A 15,738-nucleotide genomic window follows, 5' to 3' on the forward strand; every position below is an offset into this window, starting at 1 on the left:
CAGCAGGAAAAGCAGAAGTATAATATCACATTAATGTCATAAGGAATGAATGGAAGACATGGGAGTGATTTTAACAACTTGTGAGCATTAGATCATCATGATGGTTGTATGATCATAGAGTTACTCATCTAAAGATTAAATTAGATGGATAGATAAATGTGTCTGAGTGATGATACAATCAGAAGAAACATCAGGAGTCTTTAGTCACACTTACTTGTTAATGATTTCTAATTAAAGATCTATGTTTTTTCTCATATCTTACTATCTATAGTGTAGTTTTTGTTGTAGTTGATCTAAAATGTATGTTCATGGCATGGGTGATATTTAAAATGGTAAAATTTAACCTTCCTCCACATTCATGGTACTGTAACATTTGCAGAAAGTGGTGCAATAAGTCATACTTGGAAGCTGCAGGTGACTTCATTTTACATGAGAAGCATATCCTCTCCAATAAGACTGCATGCATTATTTATAATAAAATCTATATAAAATGCAAACACAGGACGTGCAAAGACTTTAGTATTTTGTGTGACTCGCTGGAAATATGAGAAAGATGGTTAACAAACACATCTATCCACCCATCGCCTATACTGCTTATGCCTGTAGGGTCGTGGGGGGTGGGGCTTGAGCCAATCACAGCAAAAATTGGACAAGGGCAGACACATATAAAACATTCACAGTCACACCTATGAGCACTTACAAGTCATGTCTTCGGACCCACACATGCTCAAGATGAACATCCTAGCATCTGATCCCAGACTCTCTTGCTGTGAGGCAACAGTGTTAATCACTGTTGGTGAACTCACAATGTTGTGAAACTAATTTATTAATGAGTGATGAATAATAAATAATAAACTATACAGTACATGGTAAATGTTGATAGATTCAGTACATCGAACATGTGTCCTTGGTAAACTATATCAGACCAGGCAACCTCCACTACAGCTTACCTTATTTTAACTATTAACTTGTAACATGTGTGTGTGAATGCAGCTCTAATGCGAATGCAGCTCTAATTACATGTTACATGTGTTATACTGCCCGGTACTCAAAGTTAAACCACATTATCCAAACCAAGCTCTAGTCTGCAGGTTTTACTCTTAGTGCCAACTGCTGCTGCCAAAGTCCAGATAAATGAGGTCTTTGTTGGTGAAGAAGCCACTCCACCGTACACTCTTTTACAAGTCTAGATTTAATCATGTTTGTTTTTATCAGGCTCACACACCACATTATCTTGTGTGCACAAGATAGCTCATGCAAACAAGATTGGTATTGGCGTGTGCAGACAAGAAAACAACTTGTGTGACTTGGATAATAACCTGTGCCAACAAGATCAATATCTTGTGCAAGCTAACGTGTCGAAACAAGACTTTGGGCACACTGGATAATGACTTCTGCATATGAAATGGCAAATTGTGTAAAACAAGACAATAAGAGTAGTGAGTTCAAATCTTTATGGAGGAGTTTCTTAATATGACTATCCTCCTGACAAAGGCTATCATTCTGAGAGATGTAGAAATCAACCACTTGGCTGGATGTAGAAGACCAAAAGCAGATTTGACAAGCATGGAAATTACAAACCTCAGACACAGCACTCCACCCTGACAGGGGCTAAGTCTGATACTGAGCTGTCTCCTTCACATCAGGCTGGAGAGAACAGCCCAACGACCGAGTGGGCTCTGAAATAGACGTGGAAGCTTGTATATACAGACGTTATGGTGTCAGTGAAATGTATACAGAGAGCAACCCAATGTTTATGGCTAAACAAAAACAGGAACGCAATGGCTGAGTGCTGCCCTGGTGGTTTGCGACTCTGCCATGCGTCTTGGTGTGTGGCTTCAGTGTCCACCCTCTGAGCCCATGTTCCCTCCTCTTCTCACCTCCCTGTCTCTTTTTCTTAAGTTCAACATCCCGCTTTGTCATGACGGTACATAATGATGAGTGAAACAACACCCAGAGCCACACCCAGCTCTGTGTGGCCACACCACTTTCACCCAGCCTCAGGCTTAAACCAAACACTAGCACTGAATGCTTTTTATTGCTGTCTCATTTTGGCTTTTTGGTGTGTTTGTGTTTTTGTGTTTGTGTCATTCCTCCCTCTCTCTGCTTCATCTTGGTTAGTTGTCGGTATGGCCCTCCTCTTTCACCCTTTCAGCTCATTTGACCTCAATCTCTGTTTCTGTCAGACTCATTTTGGCTCCATTTTGAACAGCTCATGTGTGCGCATTATCTGCGCATTTGCTGCTTCATTTTATCTGCTTGTTGCCTTCTGTGTGTATTGTGTGTTAGGTGAGGGCTCTCTCACACACACACACACACACACACACACACACACACACAGCCCTCCACCCCCTTCGAGTCTCTTTCCCTCTTTGCTCTGTAATAAGAGCAGCTGTGGTTGACGTGAGGCCAGCTCTGATTCAATTGCAGTGCAGGACTTAAGGCTATTATCCTCTGTACACTGGAGGAGGAGGGAAACACAGCACAGCTGCTACAGCAACGACAGGTCCGATGCCGCCTTCAAGAGAGGGCTGAAAGTCAGAAATTCAGACTTTAGAAGGGAGCAGAATATCATGTATGTTATTGGGTACTTTTCTCAGTTGGAAAAAATGTTATGTTGTAAAAGCTGACAGTGTTTGGTTAACCAGTTTCTGGTTTGCCCACTTTTTCTCCATAAAAGTTTAATTGTTTTAAATGTTTTATCATTTTTCCACCATAAATATGGCGACATTCTGTTTTAATTTCATGAACCAAAACCTTTTATCAAAACAAGCTTAAAATGAAACGGACTGTTTGTCAGTTCTCTGTTCTTCCTGGCAGCAGGTGGTGGCGATTGACTCATAACGAGCTGGAGTCACTACACAGACAGTTATGATGGACACAGAGAGCAGCGCTACATGGAAACTGATGAGTGAGGTTATAACATGCTAACGTCAGTGGTAGAGAGCTGACCACCTAACTCTGGAGACAGCTCTTTCAGAAAGGGAATTAAGTTTGATGTTGAACTCACAATGTTTCTATTAGACTGGTAAGTAAAACAGCTGTTGATGCTTGTTGATTAAGTAGCATAGTAGGAGAACATAGCCCCTTTGAATAGAAATAGCAAAAAAAATTATGATGAAGAATAAAAACTAAAATGACACACAGATGAATAAACAAGTAATAACCTCAATTTCTTGAAAATATAGCATCAAATTCACACTACAGTATAGCCTTTTGTCTCTGCCACTAATGTTACTGTTAGCTAACTTAAGCTAATGTTAGCAGCAAATACAAAAATACAAGCAACGTGGACTTAATTGAAAAACAAAAGATTGATAAATAAAACTAAGGATATAGGCTAACATGCTGGACATAATGTTAGTGTTTCTTAAGTTTTTTGTTTCTATTAGCAGAGGTGAGCACAGATTTTAGGCTGTGAAACATTTACATTTTGTCCTATAGTTTATTCAACATAAGAATATGACAGAGTTCATTATTAATACTTAATTCATTAATAATAATAGCTAGATATATATTTTATTTTATTTTTCGATGCTGTGACTTAAATTAAAGGAACATTTTTGTCAAATGACAGCAACTGACACAAAATGCACTGGTGGCATTTTTCTGCTATAAATGTATCTTGCTTACAGAGCTGCTTCTTCACACTTTCTTGAGTCTGCTGCAGGTCATTGTAGATCAAGGCGACAGGACATGTTTTCTAGAGCGGGAACTGTATGTTTTACTCCCCTGGTTTGTCTGTGTTGTGCCACTGGAATGCCTGGAGGATGTAATTCTGACCTACTGTATGGGTTGGGAATTTCCCACGTCTGACTTTGAAATAAATACAGCTAGTACTCTTAGAAATCCAAAAGGGATAAAGAGACACTAAAATGGTTCAGGGAAGTGTTCAAAGTGAATTTGGAAGTGATGCAAGAGATGTGCGAGAGAAAAGATCAAAGCTTGCTATAGCAATAGAGATAGAGATAGATAAAGGTGGGAAGAAAATGAAAAGGAAGGGAGAAGGGTGGGGGAAATGAGTGATTAAAGGAAAGAGGTGGAGACAAGCTGAGGACCTCTACAGCTTAATTAGGTGCAGAAGGAGGAGACACCTGCCAGATGAACACCCCCTCCCCTTCTCTCTCTCTCTCTCTCTCTTTCTCTCTCTCTCCCTCCTTCACACACATGCAAATCGTAATGAAAAGGCAGTCCTTGTAAAAAACAATAAGAACACTTATAATCAAGCATCTGTTAGCTGGTCAGATGTGCATTCTGCTGGTGGTGGGAGACTTTCACCAAAAACCTCCTCCTCCATCAACCCCGGGCACATGTACCACTATGAATAATGTAACAGGGAGGGGTGGAGGCCACTGAGCGTGTGTGCACACAGAGAGAGAAAAAAAGGGGCAGTTCCTCCTCCTCCTTTTTCCTTCACCACCCCCTTCTTTTTCCATTCTCCTCCTCCTCCCCTGTTCACCCAACCCCCTAGCTGCCGGCCGCACTGCAGAAGGTCAGAGAGAGAAGAGGAAGAGGAGAGAGGCAAAGACACACAGGCAGAGGGAGAGACAGGGGTGGGGTGCTTGGATGTACATGAACATGCCGACAGGAGAGTGCGTGGACGAGCGATGACAGCAATGCTGAGCCCAAAGATCAGACAGACCAGGAGAGGTAGGACATGGTTTGCTTTGCTCTACCTTCACGTCTACTGTACCTGCCAGCTGCATTAGCTGCCCATTCATCCTTAACTCTGTACTCACACATAATGTCATGTCTCACTGGGATGGGAAGAGTATCATATTAGAGGATATGTCAGTGATGCATGACTCTTTTTGGACACTGACCTGCACTTTTACAAATATATAGTATATCTTTAAAAGTGCTTTTCCCCCACTGTAATAGGATTTTTCTCAAGCATATCTATAGAAGCACTTTTTCTCCACTCTATCTGATTTCCTACTGCTGCTTGGTACTGTATTTCTGAATGAAGCGGTTGATCTGCCCACGCAAAGATCCTCCCGCGCACATTAGCATTCTACTACAGCTGGCCGACGCTGCCAGTGTGAATTCTATTAAGAGGAGCGAGCAGCATCTCTAGTTTCATCACTGCAACGCTCAGCACTAACAGGCTGCCGTCAGCTGCTGCTGCTGCTGCTGCTGTGCGTGCGTGTGCGTGTGCAACCTGTGCGTTTACACTCATTTATGTTATGTATGAGCATGTGTGGATGGACGTATTAATATGTCCATGTGCGCAAGTGTGTGTATCCGTCGCTCCTTCCTCGGCACTAATCTCCATGACAGCAATTATACACTGTAGCTGGATCTGATTAAAATGAAATTAATAGTTCCCAAGAATGGGAGAGTGATGTGTAAATCCTCAGCTGGAGCAGATTGAAATTGGTAGGAAAGTGGATTATATCTGCATTTGCATTTATTAAAATAGCAGAACAGATCCAAATGGCCCAATAAGTGAGACTCACTGACTGTGTACATTTTGTGCATTGCACTTAATTGATCACAATTAGGCAGCATTGAAATGACGGGTTAACTTTAGCAGCACGGTGTATTTTTGAGCTCATTAAGTGAGAAAGAAGGTCTCATGTGGGTCTACTATATAGGAGCCCTGCACATAAAAACTAAATGCAGCTGTCCTCTTATAATTAAGGAGGTGGGAAAACCCACTCATGCTGCATTTCTTTTAAGAAAGTGGAAATTAAAGAGATTAAAGCAGCTCTATGATCCCGCGTGAGAAGCATTCTCTACATACCTTCTGCAAATTGGTGCTCCGCTGCTGACAGCATCACATTTGTTGCATGAAGTCCATGAATAAACGGGTATGTGACAGATGTGGTCATGAAGTACGTACCCAGTCAGGGTCAGAGCAGGTCATAAAAGGGACATAACACTAACCAGCATGCATTGTGGGAGAATAGGACTGCGTCTGACGATTTAACTGGAATGTCAGAGAATACAGTTAAAGTATAAATTAATAATTTCAGCGCCATTGACTTTTCTATTGATCCTTGTTCCGTGGCTGCTGACAGGTGACATGCTAACCATCTTAGCGGCACTGTAAAGATTCCCTGATTTGTTTTCATTTGAAAGGTCGCGAACAAGCTAACTAACTTACAGATACTATAAGTTGATTTGTATGAAATTTGGAAGGTTAGCCTGTCTTCTATCACTCTGTTAGGACAGAAAATCAATTCATTGCCAGAATCTCTCACAGAAAAGAAAACTGTGACTGGTGTCCTTCAGGAACTGTGACGAACATCAACATGTTAAAGCTGTAGCAGGGCCCTGGCCGCATTTCTCTGTGGCTGGCATCAGAAATCTAGTAGCAGCTTTAATTGCCCACATGGCTGCTGCTTCATTCTCTTGCTGTGTCTTTTTGATCCGCGTTACCATGGTTTTATGATCAAAGTCCTACAATGTAGCAACACCCTGACATTCTGCCTTTTTGAGGTATATGAATGAACACCCTTGCCTCGACTAGATAGCAGCTGCATGGATTAAAAAAAAGGCACACGCTGACACACTTGGATAATGTGCATGTGCACTTGATAACATGCACAGAAATGCACAGATATGCACGCACACACCCGCTGCTGCAGATCAGTTCCACCCCACTGCACACATACATACAGGCTGTATGTTATTGGCCACACCCCCAGACTGTCAAGGAAGGCTGCCACAGACACACATGCACACACACACATACACATACACACACAGACACACCCACATAACGGTTAACACATTAATCAACAGTGATAGGCTAACTGGAAGTTACGCCCTGATGCACCTGTAACTCTCTGCTATTTTCCACGAACCATAAATCACTACACTACAACCAAATTAATGGAATTGAATTCCTCCAACATGTGTGTGTGTGTGTGTGTGTGTGTGTGTGTGTGCGTATGTGTGTGTGTGAGATACAGCCATCAGTGTACTGTAGCACTGTCTAGTTATTGTGGAGTACCCGCCTCACCATGCTAATGGATGGGCTGCTCCGTGATGTGCATAAGAGCCATAAATCCATTTCCTGCTGATGATAAATATGGCTCCAAACTACATTAAGTGACATCATAGGGGCCCAGAGTGTGTGTGTGTTTTGGCATGTGTGTGTGCAACTGGAGCATCAAGTGTCCCCTTCATGTGCCCCCTTCATGTGCCATACCACTTGTGTTTTGATTTGGATCTGCAGACAACCATTTGTTCACATTGTTACATTACTTGCATACTTAGACTTGACACTGGTGAATCCAGAGGTCTCCTCTTTGCCCTGTAGCACACTGTCCCTGACAGTTTTTTTTGTTGTTTTTTGTTTTTTACAATTCTCATGTGATTTGTCAACTCTTGTGACCAAGCTTAGACAGTATCTCTGAAAGTATGTTTGGGTGAAAACTCAAATTCCAGCAACTGGTTATTTGTTGAACATCTGCCTAGCATTAGTGGAGCATTAGTTTAACAGATTCTCCTGTTGATATCAAGCCATGATTTTTCTCTGCACCAGTTTTCAAATAATTTTCTAAAACTTTCACTCTACCAAATACAATGGAGGTGAATACCACTGAAAAGGTAGATCTTTAAAGGGATAGTTCAACATTTTGGCAAATTGGCCCATTGCCATAATCCCTATAGATTATTTACCTTTAATTGTCGGTGCAAGCTGTTTTTAGAATGGCAGAGCAGAGCCGCGAGCTGCTCAGAGCTACACTACGGAGACTAATGGGATTTCTTGGTTTCCCTCATCAAACTCATCAAATACACAATCCAAAAACTCCAAAACGCTCTTGTGGACAAGTTGTGACCTGCGCATTCACCACGCTATGAGATAATAACGGAACGTTACGAGACAGAGTTGTTTTCGAGGTAAATTCATGAAAAACGGCTGATGTGCGTTCCCGTCGGGGGCAGTTTTTTTGGCAAGCAGTCTCTACATTTTCCTCGAAAACAACATTTTAATTTAGGCAACTGAAAACTTAAATGAGCTAATTTAGTCAAATTCACATCAATAGATATAGATGTAAAGCTGCAATTAGCTGTTACTGCTTAATGTTTCCACAGTGACATTCATCTACGTCTTTACAAACCAGTCTGTGCAAGAGTTTTGATTACATTGATTTTTTGCTTTCATCAAGTAAATGGACTTATTCACACCACAGACTCCCTCATTATGACAGTCTGACAGCAACATCTCTTATGGACCAGTTTATACTCCAGCGGCAGATAGATATTCAGTCATTATATTCCGCCAAAGCTGAGCTCAATATGAAAAATCCACACAGATCTACTTCCTTGTGAGCTAAACCACAGATCATAATGATTCACTGATATTTTAGCTGTTTTGAATTTGGCTAAAATATCAGCCATTCTCCTCTGGTTCAATTTAAATTTCGACTTTTCCTATATCGTAAACTTAAAGTTTTATGAAGTGCTCTTACAATATAAGGTCTCCGTAGCGCGCCCCCCTCCCCACTAACACCCTCTCTCCTTCATGATATCATGTATGAGCTCATGACTGAATGAACAGCCAGTCCATCTGGTATTCCTGGATATTCAGCTCCATGCTCAGAATTATTCATCTATGATGCTAACATGACACATGGGCCAGTTTGCATAGATTGTTACTGGGGTACGCCATGATAAACAAATGTGGGGCAGGCTGTACATCTGTGCACACAGTCGGGCATGATGCTGAGCCCTATTATTGGACAGAGTGCTTCTTAAACTGCTAGCTACTGTAAATGAATGAGCCACAATTATGCTTTCTATAGTGGTGGATTGCAGTGATTATGCACATTTACAGTAAAACAGTCTCTTCTCAGCATTGTGGTTGATAGTTGTAGAAGTGACCACAGAGCAGCTCCACCCAAGCCAAGGAAGGACTGAATCACTCCGAGCAGAAGGTCCAAATTGGCGCAGTGGGTAGTCGAGCTTGGCACACACACATTCACACACTCAAAAATCAGTTGTCGTGACTCAGGCGTGAATCATCGGCCAGTGTATGTTCCACTCAGTCTGTGATCCAGGCAGCTGATGTGCTGAACAGTGGTGCGCTTTTCTGCTAACACTGTGGCCAGAAGGGACTGGAAGACACAAGGGACATGATGGAGTGAGGAAAAACAGAGTGGTGGACGACACTTTCACCAGCAATGTGAAGGATAGAGTAGTCATACTGACACAATGTCATGTCTCACTGGGACTGGGATGGGAAGAGTATCAGATCAGAGGAGGGTGGGATGTTACGCTTCACATTCATGATGTTTACATTTCTAAAAGTACTACTTGATTAGTTTCCTCGTGATGGGGAAAAACTGAGGCAGACAGCCTACCCTTTTTTGCCATCACAGTCAACAGTATTTTCAAATGGTGAATTGTTTCAAAAGTCAGCTACAGAAAAAGACTTGTCGAGTGACTAAGAGATGTACTGTTACATGTTTCAATACTATTGGTTTTAATATGTATGATTGGTGCTTGTAGTTTTTACACAGGAATACACATCCCAAATCATACATTATATAGTATATTTGGTTACTGTTATTGTATGAAGCAAGGAAATGCAAAGGTGCAAAGGACTTTATATTCGCTCTTGCTCCTTTCTGTTAATTGACACCTTCAAAAGTCACGTTTGAGTCAAAGTGAATATAGTTCATTATTTGCAGAAGATTTTTTTGCAGTTATCATTGCTGTACACATGTGAGTCTGTGACTCTTAAAATTCAGTCTTGCTCTATTAAGCAGTATTTGGTTTGGATTTCTTGAGTAAAACCAATGACAAGTGAACTGTAGTATGATACATCACTAACAGATGAGCAGCCACCATACCATCCTCTAAGACTGTTTTAAATAGCCGTATTACAATACCTAGAATTAATCTTGCTCTCATAAACAAAAGAAATGATTAAATATTTTGTGAAATAGCCGATGAAAATGTGCCTCTAATCCAAAAACTCATTTATAAGACAAAAAATGCTTTAATTAGGTGCCAGTGGTGAGAACAATGATCTTCTTTTGTGTGTGTTGTGTGTTTTTGCATGTGTGCATGTGCCCTGTGTGCTCTCAGTAATGACAGAGGTTTGATTCAATGGGACCAGCAGTGCTGAACGTCAGGAGGGAGAGGAGAATTAGAGCGAGTCAAAGTAAGAGAAACGGAGGGAGATGGGGCTGTGGAGTGAAATACAGAGCTGGAAAAGACTAGAATTAACACAAGATGGGTAAATGAGGAGAAAGGGGAGTGGAGACAGAGAGAAAGAGAGAGAGAGAGAGAGCAGGAGTGGGGAGAAAACAGAAAGCAGATTATTTCCTTTTTAAAATCATGTTTTTCCATGTATGTTTTTTCTGTTGTTTTTCTGTCGCCCTAAACCAAATGTCAGACATCATTAATTTCCAATTTGGTTGTCATGGATTCTCCAGTGTTGTTTGATTTCTATCCTTAATTGCTAAAACCTGAATTAAACCACCTATCTGGGTAATCTGCCCATATTACTGTGTCTTACTGGAAAAGCATGGAACAAGAATAATGCCAGGGCACAAGCAAGACACAGAAACAAGACATTTAAATTAAAGTTGAACATGAAATGGAAAAAGAAAAATGGAGCCTGTGAAGAACTCTCTAAAGGGCATTTCCCAAGCTCTCATCACTGGAGCAGGCAGTGGTTTTCAGCAAAAAGCTCTCATAAATCCACTGTACCATACCTGCACAGCACCAGTTGACAGGACAGCAACAAGAGAGCTCAGTGGAGCATTTAGCTGGTTAGGAACCAGATCTTTTTTTTTTATTATATAAGGTGATATATTTGAGCAAATCAGTTCGCTGTCAAACTTGTTGGTCGGACAGTGCCAGTCAGATGGACACTTTGAAAACAGGAAACAAAAAATCTGTGCATTTTCTTCATTTAGTAACATGTTATCAACAGGCTTTGCAGACTGTCAGAGCGGGCAGAGAAATGAAATAAAAATAACATGAGGCGTGTCCTTTAAGCTACATGTAGGTCGTAGGGGGAGAGAGGGATGAGACAATAAAATGGTATAAACATTGATTTTTCTTCCCCCTCTCCATTCATCCACCCCCTTCTTCCGTCTGCACCATCTGAACATTGATCATGTGTGTGTGTGTGTGTGTGTGTGTGTGTGTGTGTGTGTGTGTGTGCGCGCGTGTGCACGCGTGTGCACGCAGTATGTGCAGCACAAAATGCGAGCCAGCAGGGAGGATGTCTGCACAATTGATTTCTATAAATTATACATGATCATCAAATGACATTGCCTTGTTGGCCTGATCAGAATTTATATCCACATGGCGAGAGCCTAAAACCTTAAGCCAGTTAAATTTATCCTCCTAACCTTTTAGAAAACACACACACACACATGCGTGGCGGTCTTGTGGGTTCGCAGGAGTCATGTTTAAGTCAGCTATTCTAACAAATGTCAAAAAATAATCGATTTTTTTTCCAAAGGTGATGTCATACAAGGACGACCTGAGAGGCTCAGACCTGTTACATCGCCATCCTTTCCCCTTTTTAAAGCCGCTCCAGACTGAGTTCATGTTACACACACATTTGTGCAGAGTGATTCAGTCAGGGAGCCAGTCAATCAGCCGATCAGTCAGTCCCATGTGGTCTTATTATCTCTGCTCAAAAGCCTCTGCTATTCTGTTGGCAGCGCACAATATGTCTCTTCCAAGGTCCTCTGAACGCGAGTGGGGGGGGGGATCCCTGTCACCTGAGGCTATGTGTTCTGTATGTGTGTGCGTATATGAGTGTGTGTGTGCATTGCCCCACCACCCCTCCTTTCACAGCCTCTATTTTATCTGCTTTCTGGTATTATTTAGGCCTGTGGTCCCTCTCCCCCTTTATCTGAGGCGGAGCAGCCCAGGGGCAGGAGGCTGTGTGTGTGTGTTCATGACTGAGGATCCTGGCAGAGCATGTGTGCGCATACAGCATACAGAATGAGGGCTAACACAAGCTTCTATTAGGGAGAAAATGAAAACACACGAGCCAGACAAATGGAAGATACGAGCAGAACAACCAATTCAATCCTCTTTGACCCGCCCAACCTTTTTCGCTTTCTGACTGCCTGCATGTACGCTGAATAAAAAAATGCTTTATGCGTGTGTATGTGTGTGTTCGTGTGCTTACAGCCCGGTCCAAGAGCATGGTGATGGGCGAGGTGTCACGGGGCCCATGCCGGCCGGCCTCCCCCAGCCTCCAGGAGGGGGCCCTGAAGGCAGGCTGGCTGAAGAAGCAGCGCAGCATCATGAAGAACTGGCAGCTGCGTTGGTTTGTGCTGCGCTCGGATCAGCTCTTCTTCTACAAAGACGAAGAAGAAACCAAACCACAGGTATTGACTCACCTCAGACATAAACTGACAGGATGGTGAAATTCTGACTTATGTGATCACATTTACACAATGATATGAAAGTGTTTTATCTTTATTTATCTGGGTCTGATCGCATAAAAACTGAGACTTCTATTTCATCTGATGAGTCATTGAGTCCATAAAAATGTGCAGTTGCTTAATGTTGGTGTCTTTTACGTTGGCTGAAGCATAAGAACTTCACATCAGGTCAGAGGAGAGAGAAAACAGTTTGTGATGGTTGAGGTAGCAGAGCAGGCTGACCATTAACCACAGGCCTGATCCCGAGCCCTAGTTTTTTCACTCTTCCAATACCTTCTTGTTGGAGGAATCTGTGTTTGCAGTTCTCAAATGTCAACTGGTTTCTATCAAAAGCTCAATAGCAGAGAATGTGAATTCTGCCTTTCATTCATTGCCATTCAGTCCATCACTCAAGTCAGACATTCATGGTCCCCAGAGGCTTCAAAGGTTCAGTGGTTTCTTTATTGTACTCACAGGGAAATTGGTTTGGAGCCTGTATTGTAACCATACAAACACACACAACACTAATAGACAATCAGCAAACTGCATAAACATACAAAAAGCCCTACAAGGGATTATTTAGTGATAGTATGACAACGAGTGTGCAACGAGCAGTAAGAAATAAAAATCTGCTGTTGAATTAAAAAAAAAAAATGGCAGCAAAGGCAGATACCAAGGAGACCTGAAGTTCAAACTGTCCAAAGCAGGTGTTTCCGAAGAGAAGTCACCTTTCTGTCGGTTCTAGAGGTCGGTAAACTGGACTTGAAGTGGGATGGTGCCTCTTGTATTTAGTAATCTGCTTTCTTGCCCCATAGCACAATGTCATTGAAATACCAATGGATAGATTATCTTAAAATCATGGCTTTTAAATTCCCCTCGGGATTGATTAAGATTTCATTCTGCACAATTTAATAACAGCAGCGACTGCACGAGTGCTCATGGGTACATTTGCACACAGTTATTCAGGACACAAGGCGGGTCGGTTGTTCCAAAGATCCCAGACTGACTCCATGACATTAAGATCATAGCTCTGTGGAGGCCAGACCATCTGCTGCAGGACTCTTTGTACTTGCCTATGAAAATAGTTCATTATGGGTGTAATGTGTGTTTGGGTTTGCTGCAGCCAGAACTTAAAGGGATAGTTCATCATTTTGGCAAATTGGTCCATTGCAATAATCCCTATAGTCTTTGGAGTAGGTTTGTTTCCTTTAATTGTCGGTGCAAGCTATTTTTAGAATGGTGGAGCTCCTATTCCTACTCCTACTCCTAAAACTATAGGGATTATGGCAATGGGACAATTTGCCAAAAATGTTGAACTATCCCTTTAAGAGCAATCCTTGATGCCTCCCTGATGTTGTGATGGATAAGAATCTAAGATCTAAAGCTTTTGCAGAGTATTGCATCTATGATACAACACAAACAACTTTTATATATGAATATAATCAAATACATGTCATATAGTGATAGAGCTACCTGGGTAGTGGCCACAGGCAGCACAATTTAACAGTAATAAAGTTACAATAACACAATTATGCAATTTTGCCCAGCTAATCTAATAGACCGAGGATTGCCTGTAGTCACACAGAAATGTTGCCAAGTTTAGAGAAGTCACACTTGTGACCTCTGAAATGTAAAAAAGATGATGTTGACAGCTGGAGCAGCAGCACCACACCGACCTGTCAGTCACTGCCAGAGCCCAGATTTAATATCCTCCATCTGCAGACTCAAACAGGCCCTTCATTCATTCCTGTCAGCACTAATGATGACTCACCACACTCTCAGGACATTTTAGTGCATCAGTTCAAATAGCAGCATGCAACGCTTGGTTTCCTCCTCCATTAGTACACCATCGTAAAAATATTTACACTGTACTGTAAATCTCTAATCGATCCCATCGCCTGTCTGATGAGACGTGCTCATTGTTTGTGGCCAGGTGCTGACTCATGATTTTCCCATTATAATTGTAACCAAAGTGTTCACAAGCAGTGCGGTAGCTGGCCTGGACTCACCTCAAACACACACACAGAAACACACACAAAACATAAAGAATATTGGGATCAATACAGACAGGCTTGTATAGTCATAAGAAGAAGTGATGTAATCCAACAAAAGACAGCAGGGCCAAGGCTGTCACACACACACATACACACATACACACATACATAAAACAACGCAACACAATAATCATCTCTTTACATTTTGCGTTGAAATGCTGACACTTGCATTGATTTCTTCAGCATGACGGCCATTCATTTAATGCAGACAGCATCCGTCTGCCATCACTGTCTTTTAGGCCCTGTCATCACACACATACACACACAACTACACATACGCTACACCCACACAGAATGACGTGTTTCTCCACCTCGCCGTCTCCATTGACAGACTGTCTTTAATCAGAGGCTGTCAATACTCATCCAGGACACATTGATTTGCAACTCCCAGTGGATTAAAGTAAAACACAGGGCTGAATGCACTCGCGCATACACACTCAGAGGAACGCACACTTATGTGCACACACGCATCCTCCCCCTCCGAGAGCAGGATGTGTGAGAAAGTGTCATTCCGGCCTTTTTTCTCCCTCTCATCTTCTAATCGATCGGAAATTCGAGGCTGGGAGTGGTGGCGGGGTTGGAGGGGGAGGGAGGGGGTGTAGGCAAATCACTGCAATACAACCAGACAACCATCCCTCCCTCCCTCTCTCCCTCTCTTCTCTTCCTCCCCCCCAGCTGAGATGAAAGGATGTGATAATTGGTGGAAGGAGAGACAAAACTGATGCAGGATCTATACAGGTTTTCTTTTCCCCTTTCATCACATGGAGATAAACCCACAAGCAAACAAATGGTCTTCATTTATCACATATTAGGTTCTCTCGCTACAAGACAACAACATGGGTGGTGGTGATGGTGGAGGAGGGGGTCGTTAGTTTTCTGAATAGAAAATGAGTCTTCAGCTGCAGTTCATGACACAAAAACCCATTTGTAGTAAATTATATATATAAAAAAAGGGATAAGTGGACTCTCGCAGAGTGGATGATGATGTCGCTGTCTTTGATTTATCCACTGATGTAGTTTGGTGGTTTTGGCTCACCATTCTGGTTTTATGAATTCCAGTTTTCCTATTGTCTACTGGACAAAAACGAAGCACATCCAACAGCTGATAGTATGATGACACATATGTCTAACAGCTGTGGCTCTGATAACCAGACTGCACTTGTATAGGTTCTCTAGTCTTAACAGCCACTCAAAATACAATGGGAGTCATATTCACCCATTTACTCACACATTCATACAGCGCACCTTCTCTTTCTACCTTACACATACATTACATGACTAAAGGAGTCAGGAGTCAAACCCCCGACCCTCTGATTAGAGGATGACAC

The 15,738-nt window shown here is 42.1% G+C and overlaps 1 protein-coding gene across 2 annotated transcripts in view; it reads left to right on the top strand.

Annotated features, from left to right (window-relative positions):
* The first annotated feature begins 4,415 nt into the window (after window positions 1-4,415).
* Window positions 4,416-15,738, top strand: part of arhgap22b (Rho GTPase activating protein 22b) — a 31,073-nt gene continuing 19,750 nt past the window's right edge. Inside the window, exons 1-2 of one of the 2 annotated variants that reach the window (XM_085761538.1) lie at window positions 4,416-4,650; window positions 12,121-12,320. In XM_085761538.1, coding sequence (XP_085617664.1) covers window positions 4,608-4,650; window positions 12,121-12,320 — 243 coding nt within the window. In that variant the 5' untranslated portion in view covers window positions 4,416-4,607. The remainder of the gene's footprint in view (window positions 4,651-12,120; window positions 12,321-15,738) is intronic. The other variant, XM_085761539.1, reaches the window with a different exon arrangement.

This window comes from Trachurus japonicus, chromosome 19 (assembly GCF_045865225.1).
Source record: "Trachurus japonicus isolate A0001 chromosome 19, Traja_1.0".
Taxonomy (NCBI): Eukaryota; Metazoa; Chordata; class Actinopteri; order Carangiformes; family Carangidae; genus Trachurus; species Trachurus japonicus.